The sequence below is a fragment of the Chelonoidis abingdonii genome, chromosome 18 (assembly GCF_003597395.2).
Source record: "Chelonoidis abingdonii isolate Lonesome George chromosome 18, CheloAbing_2.0, whole genome shotgun sequence".
NCBI classification, from domain to species: domain Eukaryota; kingdom Metazoa; phylum Chordata; order Testudines; family Testudinidae; genus Chelonoidis; species Chelonoidis abingdonii.
This window is the reverse complement of record NC_133786.1, coordinates 368,613-377,342: the sequence shown is the minus strand read 5'-3', so window position 1 is coordinate 377,342 and position 8,730 is coordinate 368,613. Positions and strand designations below refer to the sequence as shown.

The window sequence follows — 8,730 nt, the reverse complement described above, 5'->3', positions numbered from 1 at the left end:
GGGCGAGCACGTCGCGGCACGAGGGGGAGCAGCCCCTCCCCGGCCGGTGACCGCGGGCGGCATCACCCACCCCGCCGACTCCTCTCCCCCCATGGGCCTGGAGGAGGTCCCAGCCCGGCCGCCCCCATCGCCCCGCCCGCGCAGCGCTTCCCTACCTGGCGCCGTGGGATAACGCGCGTTCCCTACTGTCAATGCCCATAACTCGCTCCGCGGCCAGCGAGCCCGTACTATGGATAGCGGGGACGCGCCCTTCTGCGCTACGCAAGCGCAGAGCCAGCGCCTGCCCGAAGGATGCCGGGACTTAACCCTCCAGACTACAGGTCCCAGCGTACCGGCTGGTTTGAGGTAGCCTGAGGCACTGGGACCTGTAGTCTCGGCGAGGCTGCATGGCATGCTGGGAAAGGTAGTCTTGGATTTAGGCTTGGCGGATTCCTCCTTGGACAGCGTGGTCTTATGTGCCATTGAGAGCCGTCCTCGCCCTTTGTGGCGCGTTGCATGCCGGGAGTGGTAGTCTCCGCCGGGTCCGCTGTGCACGCTGGAGCTTGTAGTCCCGCGGGAGTTTTGAGTCGACCGGGGTTTGCGCGTATCCGGCATCCTCCCTGCTCTGGCTGAGCGCGGCCGCAGAGCAATGTTTGATGGCGTCGCTTAGCAGCAGCCGTTGCCCGCAGTAGCTTCCACGCACAGGGGTGAGGGCAGGCGAGCGCGGCAGTGGGGGGATGGGGCGGGGCACGGGGGAGGCGAGCTGCCGGGCACGGGGGGAGACCGCCGGTGGTCCTGGGGCGCAGTTGGGGGGATAGCGGCGTCCCCCGTCTTTTCCCCACGTCCCCCATCCACGGGGCCCGGGCTGTGGTCGGGTGGGAGAGCGCACCTGCTTCCCTGCAGAGACCGCGGCCACGCACCGTGGGACGGCCTCGTCCGCGTGGACAAGGGCACGGCTCTTGCCAGGGGAGGCTGTGTGCGAGCGGAGACTGCCCTGCGCTGGGCTGGCACACGCTGATGGGGAAGATCCACAGCCATGGTCTGGTGGCGTGTGAGGGAACCACGGGGTGCGTGTCAAGCCTTTAAAAACGTTCCTGGCAAATAGAAAGGATGCGAAGCCATTAGGTCTCTGATGATGTGATGCTTCTCGGGTACCCAGGGTTACTACCACTTGTCCTTAGCCTTAGGAAGCCTTTATTGTGCTAGCTCCCTCAAGCCCTTTGAGCATCTCCTAGTGTCCAGCCCCAGGTCCCCGGGGTCTTTCCATATTCACAGATCTGCTGCTTCCAAAGAACCAGTGCATCTTAACTTAGTGGTTACCTTACATCACTCCTCTTAATGCTCATTACTTAGATAAATCAACTTTTGTTTTCACTTTAAACATAACTAAGTATAGAGATTCCAGGGATAGCAAGTTGAAGTATCGGAAACAAAGGGTTACATATAAAATGAACTAACACGCATAACATGCATTCTAGGGTTTAGTCTTAATTAACAAGATACTCTCATGCCTCATAAAATATTGGCGAAGAGTCCTGTGGCACCTTATAGACTAACAGACATATTGGAGCATGAGCTTTCGTAGGTGAATACCCACTTCCTTGGTATATAAGGTGCCACAGGACTCTTTGATGCTTTTACAGATCCAGACTAACACGGCTACCCCTCTGATACTTCATAAAATATTGTTCACTGGGACTTGCCAGCCAGGCAGGCTGTGATCCCTTTTTCATGAGAGATGATGCACTGTCTGCTAGGTATGAAGGTATGCTAGGTATGCCAAGTATACCTCTCCACTCTTGGCTATGCCACCACAATCCACTGTCTTTAGTTGTAAACGGGGTCCCATCCTGCTGTTTATTTCTTTGTGAAATTTATGAGAGGAAATTTACAGTATCTTTCCACTGGTATCATAGTCACTATGCAAATAAACCACTGCCATTATGAAGTGGACGGTATACAACAATAAGAACAGGAGTACTTATGGCACCTTAGAGACTAACAAATTTATTTCAGCATAAGCTCACTTCTTCGGATGCATAGAATGGAACACACAGACAAGAGATATTTATACGTATAGAGAACCTGAAAAGGTGGAAGTAAGCATACCAACAGGAAGAGTCTAATCAATTGACATGAGCTATCATCAGCAGGAGAATAAAAACTTTTGAAGTGATAATTGAGATGACCCATAGAAGGTGTGAGGAGAACTGAACATAGGGAAATAGATTCAATTAGTGTAATGGAGCGAATGACCCACCAACCAGTTCTGTCTAAACCTAGTTAAATTGGATCTAATTGCAATATTCGGTTCAGCAGTCTCTCTTTGACGTCTGTTTTTGAAATTTTTTGTTGAAAATGGCCACCGTAACCAGTCATGAGTTGGCTCACTTGCCAGGTGCGCTGCTGGATTAACATGTCTGGTTAGAGCTCGTGGAAGCGTACGTGTGACCGCAGTACCGTGAGTGTGCCACATTGCAGCATGCAGCGGTGGGAAAGTGGTTGCATTATGGGCACTATCCACAGAGCATCCTCTCCATTCGGCGCTGTGGGTGTGGGTAAGGGCAGAGGCAGGTCATTCGCATTCCGTCCCAAACGCCCGTCAGCATACTTCATCGTAACTCTGTTTCTCCGTCCACAATTGCCCATCGATTGCCTTTACAGTTTCTGGCAGCACAATTGCTATGGAAATGGAGCCTGAACTGCTGAGAGTACTACGAGTCTCGCACACAATCATGTTTGGCAATTGAGCTATTCCTTGCATCCAAATGACGTAAGAGCCGATGATAGCAAGCCGTCAAGCGTACATAACGAATTGCTTGTGCATCATCGGCTTCTCAGCACTCGGAACGCGGCTTGGGCAACAGAAAAACCTGAGTGGTGATCACGGTGTCATGGGAAGCTGGGATGGCTGAGCAGTGGCTCAGAACATTTGGAAGAGAACATATTTCATCGGGATGGTGCTGACTGCCCCACCGCTGGTCAAAGGACAACGAGATTGGAGCGGCTCCGGCTGGGAGAGCAGTAGCTATGAATCTGAAGCTGCAACTAAGCAGACAGCATGACGGTCAGGAACGTGGGATGAAAGTCGACCATTGGAAGTGTGATGCAAATTGCAGGCATAATCAGTCTGCAAAAGAAGTGATCGGGGACGGCAAGACATGTGATGGCTTTGCAATGGTCCTGGGAACTGTGGAGGGGATCCGAGAGATATCATCGGCACAACACCTCTCACTCAAGTCAGTTAATCGAAGGGTATTCCCATGGTTCGCAGGCCTTGTGATCAATATTCACGGGATAAAAAGCCGGAAAGGTGCATACCAGCAACTTTCACACGCCTTCGAACTGAAGCCGACTTTTTCCAACGAAGATCAAGAAAAGGTATACTTTGAAACCCTGATTACTGTAATCGTGCTCAGATCTACATAAGAGTTGACACAACAGGAAGGTCACACAGCGACCAGGCCGAACTGGAGATGCTTTGCATTAAAGGGCCTGATCTCTAATCGAAGCGGACTGGGAAGCAGCATCTCGAATCTGCGCTGTACTTCCATAAATTGAGGAAGATAGAAGACGTCAGCATGACCCCGAGTTCAATCCTGACTGAATTGCACAGCAGAGACAGGGGCCAAGAGGGCACACAGGCAAGGAATGCGGATGCTTAGAGGAATAGAGGCTGAAAACCAACATATTTGGGCGTGTACGGATGAAGTCATGGTACAATGTAGTAGAAGGTAACGAACTTTCAAAGCAAGAATTCATATGAAAAGAAAATAACTTTATGAAGAACACACACTTTATGGAAACCTAAAGGGCAGGGGTGAGCACAGGTTTGAATAAAATGCACTAGAAGGCTAACTGCATGTGATGGGGTTGAGGCAGATTCTCAGGGCTGTGGAATGACAGATTTGAAGGCACTGTGGGTGGAGAACCGTGTGCGGGAGGATGACTGACTGGACAAGGGAACAAGGGCGAGGCGCGCGGCGTTGCTTCTGCATGTATTAGTGCCTGATAGAGTGCTTGCGCTCCAGCTGCTATCGCGTAAAATCCGGTGATCCTACTTGTCCGCTTCACCAGTTCTCATTTTTTTGCTTTGAAGATGCTAATAAGCTGCGCATGTCTTGCTTTTCGCGGTTTCTTCCAGAGGTTTTGTAGTCTTCACCATTGATAACACGGGCACGCGAGATTCAAGTCTATCGTAAAGGCAAAAGAACTACACCAGCATTTTATACTAGACAGTATCCCCCGTTGAGGTAACAATTCACAAACAAATAAAATGAGCTGAATGGAAAAAAAGCATACTGCTGGGTCTGTCGTGGGGAAGACAAAACACTGCGGGCACCTAATAACATCAAACATTTCCACAAAGGATTATCCTGGAGCATAGTTCGCGCGGTCACCTGGGAGCATGAAAGAAGTCTTCTACTCAATGCGATTCCGAAAAATTGCAAATGTCCCACCTCACGCACAGGCAGACCGCCCTCGCGTAACCTGACTGAGTCAAGGCAAAGTGCTCTCACAAATAACTACAAAGATTCCCACGCAGGCGAAACTTGAAGAGATTACTAGAGTGCTATTACCGCGATGGAATAACACATAATGCGCGTTCCGACTAGGCAACATCAAAAAACTCTCCTGAATATTTCAATCGAAAATAAAAGCCTTACGAACCCGTTCTCGTGCTCACCATACGTGCTGTACTGTAACTTAAAAAGAGCTGGGATAGCCTCCTGGGACTGGTGTCCCCCCAACCCAATACCCAAATCCGCTTCTCTCTCCTCCCCCGATGTTGTGGCCTCGATGGAGTGGGTACACCAAGTACGTTCCGTCGTTGTAAAATGCAGAAAAAAAGTCTGGGCACGCTGGAGCATCGTTCCTCAGCTTGCAGTAGGCATGCCACAGTCTTCACGCAGGGTCCTGAAAGCATTATAGCCTAAGGACGAAACTACATACGGCAGCTAACGGCACAGTCTCTCCCCCAAACACGACGAGCAGCAACTGTCATGCTCCATGCTGGCCTTGCACGGACATGGCATGGAAAGTTCACTGATACACTCACACTGCTGAGAAACAGAAGGGATTTTAAAATCCAGGAATTCAATAGGAGCGGTCTATCTGGTCACCTGAGTATGGCAGTAGATTCGAACGATGAGCAAGGGCTGACGGCATAAACGGGAAACCTCCAAACCTTGGAGCCAATCACATCTTGGGCCACGGAGCACACTGCATCAACACATATAGCGTTATGCCAAGCTGAGTGATAAACCAGCTGAGAGGATAGCGCAGTATAATGCAAATGGAAGTGATGTGACTGCACAGACTGGGAAGCCCACCACCATGCTGACTCCAATGAGCAACCCTGAGTGGTAGAGAGGTTGAAAACCACGTTTATTGAAATGTTAGTTCCGAGTATATTGTGTCCATTATTCCTTCTGCGTAGAGACGTCATTGGCCAATATGCAGAGGCATTGCGCACATGATACATATACTCATAGTAATATCATGAACGAGCCCCTGAGGCGTGGCTAGTATACACAATCCTATTACACATGACACATAAACAACCTACGGAAACACATGACACTACTTCCTACAGCTCACCCATCCAACACCCACATTCACAAAAAAAAAACAAACATACGAGATCTATCAAGCATCAAACTACAAACCACCTCTGAATGAAAAAAACAGATGACAAAGCCAAAACCACTACTAAAAGAAAAACAGAATCACACCACACTGAAACAAAAATCTCATCGCCGCGCAAACAAATTTAACAACCTATCCTTAAGATAGCCCTCGGCACAATTGGAACAGCCAGTCTCCTACAGACAGCCAACCAAAATACCATGACACGGCAAACTGCACATAAAACAAAAAACCACCAGGAAAAAAAACTATCCCTTTGGGCCAACTAAAGCATGAATGCCACGCTGCCACATATCACAAGGACACCCTCAAAAATCAGCAAGCAATCAGGCTCATTCACTCACACTACAAGTGAATATGTTTTATGTGCAGCAATCACCCCTCGCATGTACATTGGCCAAACTGACAGACTCTACGCGAAGAATAAATGAACAAATCGAATCAGCACATAACATCAAAACCAGTGGGAAACATTCAACTCTAACACTCAGACAGACTGAAGTGCAATTTGCAACACAAAAAACTGCAAAAAACAGACTCCAAAAACTGGCTGAACTCAATTAATATGCAAATTAGAATACAATAACTAGTGTAAAGAGACGATGGGTGGCATACACAATGAATCTATTTCTATTTCAGTTCTCTCACACCTTCTATGTAATTTACACTTCAAATTTTTTTGCTGATGATAGATCAATGGATTAGACCTCACTTGGTTAAGCATACACATCTTCATGTTCGCGGTAAGTATATTAATATCTTGTTTCATTATAGTACGCGAGAAGTGATTAGCACGAAATCTACGAATATTTGTGATTTAAGGCACAAGAGTCTGTTCTTTTTGCCGATACAGACTAATCGCTGCTACCTAAACATGTAAACGACAAAGTTCAGCCGTGGCGCTGTGGCCAATCAACACATCTTGGCCTGACATCCCAGCCAACAAAAGTCTTTCCTGTTTCGAATCAATGGGAGCGCGCATAAAGACAAAGAGCTTTCATGCCACAAGGACATAGATTGAGACACTGTGTAAAACCGAAGCGAGGTAACACTGTACCCGTCCGCAGAACTCTAGGCATGCACTTTGGATCTCTATCTTAAAACATAATCACAGTATAATGTTTGACAATTATCCTGAATATTGCAATGATAGATGACTAGTTGATAACTGCTCTTTGGTAGAGCACACATGCCCCTCTTGTGAACAGGCATATATTAACAGGACCTTAAAACTCTTGCACCCGCCCTCTCCAGTGGCACCAAGAGTCCAGGCACAGAGGTCCATCTAATTAATTCGATCCTCTACACTTCACTTAAGATTGGACAATTTAAAGTTTAAATTCAATCATATGATTGAACTACATCTCAACCATACCAATATTTCAAACAACTTACAAGTAATCAGTTTACAAACTCTGACTGCATGAATGAAAAGAAACAGAGTGTGAAGCTACGATGCATCAAAGCCAACCCTACGATACCCCACATCCATAGCATACTGACACTAGAAAAGGGTAACTAATGGAGTCCGTAGAGAGACTCTAGCGAGAACATTGAGACCGAGCCATCAAAATCACCAATTACTGCCACAAGGCCACAGCAAGTTCAAACACTCCAGCATTTTCAAAGCAGCAATACTGGATATCAGTCTTCACCTTAAAACTTTGCAATCACAACGGTCCATTCTCTGCACTCTCCTCTTCCCACGTTCTCCGAAGTGTAACAATGTCACTTCATCAATATAGAGATATACATAGTCTATATTTTATCTATGCTGCGGTACATTCTACATGATGCGGTCCACCTATCCTTTATTATACATATATATATATATAATTATATTATATTGCTCCATGACAATACTTTCACACCTGCTGGCCACGCATTTTTGGATTCGATAGAAGGAACCAACAAGCTGTTCAAGGTCTTCACTACAACTGGCCTCTCGTGTCAGCATACATTCCACTGCGCTGAGAAAACACAGTTTCTCTCTGGATGGTCGCAAAAAATACTTACTTAAGCAATGGCAAGAGAGAGTGTGGCGCTGTAAGCGTCCCTCCTTGCAGGTTCTCTCTCAAGGTAACATACAGCAAGCTTATACTTTGTTAGCATACAATAATAAAGCAACAGCGCATTTGTAATACAACGTATCTTGATATCGTATTTTTCCACTTCTAGACAACAATCACATACCGACAAAAAGCAACAAATCTCACACATTTCCCATTCACCTCAACATAATCTGCTCTACAAATTCACGTATAGAATATACACTAGCCGACTCTGCCTACAAGGTGATATTGCATCTGAAGTCCTCAAAGCGTCGTCATGCTCATCCAATGGAAACACTAGGAGCAGCACTGTTTGAACTGAGAATTATGAATGCTGTGGTCTTGTGATGGTCCTATGAGACGTCTGAGGAATATATACTAATCACTGCCGGAACCTTTGCGAAGGTCTTGTTGGTTGAGCACGTAATTAACTTTTGCAATATAACGTTCACTCTCATCTTCCATTATACATTTAATGGGCTTTGTAAGATTCTGATGATCTAGACGTTTGGGCAGCAGTCATCTCAGCAACGACTTCTCGTAGAGATCCTGATTGTTTCATAATATACGATGTATCGCTAATCTGAAGAGATACATGACGTTATTGACACGCCCCCAATGTTCTCGAACCATTTCGGAGCAGGTGGGGAATATTGTGCGTATCTCCTTGTTTCAACTTTTCGAAAGATCGTTGGAAGTTTATAGGAAGTAATGTGACATAAATCTCTTCACAATAGAGTAATGTTTAATACCACTGACTTGAGCGCTTTAAATAATGCTTAAAACTTAGCTACAACTTAAGTGCCAGAGCGATCACAGTGGATGTGATCCCTTTCAGACGTATAGAAATATATAGGATGTGATAAATTCTAAAAACCGCCCTCCTTGCTGTTGTCATCCAAGACCTGTAGACTTGTGTTCACATATACAACTTAAGAAAGTACACATAAGGCAGTATCTTAGATCCGTCGCATACTGGACAACAGAGTGTGCCTTCCACTGGATGGTATTTCTTCTCAAAGAACTGAACTAAAGGGGCCTTCCGAAAGTT

At 46.7% G+C, this 8,730-nt stretch overlaps 1 protein-coding gene across 1 annotated transcript in view; it reads right to left on the bottom strand.

The window, feature by feature from the left end:
• Positions 1–594, bottom strand: part of LOC142047887 (nectin-3-like) — a 39,425-nt gene extending 38,831 nt beyond the window's left edge. The window contains exon 1 of the mRNA XM_075073430.1: positions 333–594. Within this exon, the coding sequence (XP_074929531.1) occupies positions 333–594 (262 nt within the window). The remainder of the gene's footprint in view (positions 1–332) is intronic.
• Positions 595–8,730: the final 8,136 nt, after the last annotated feature.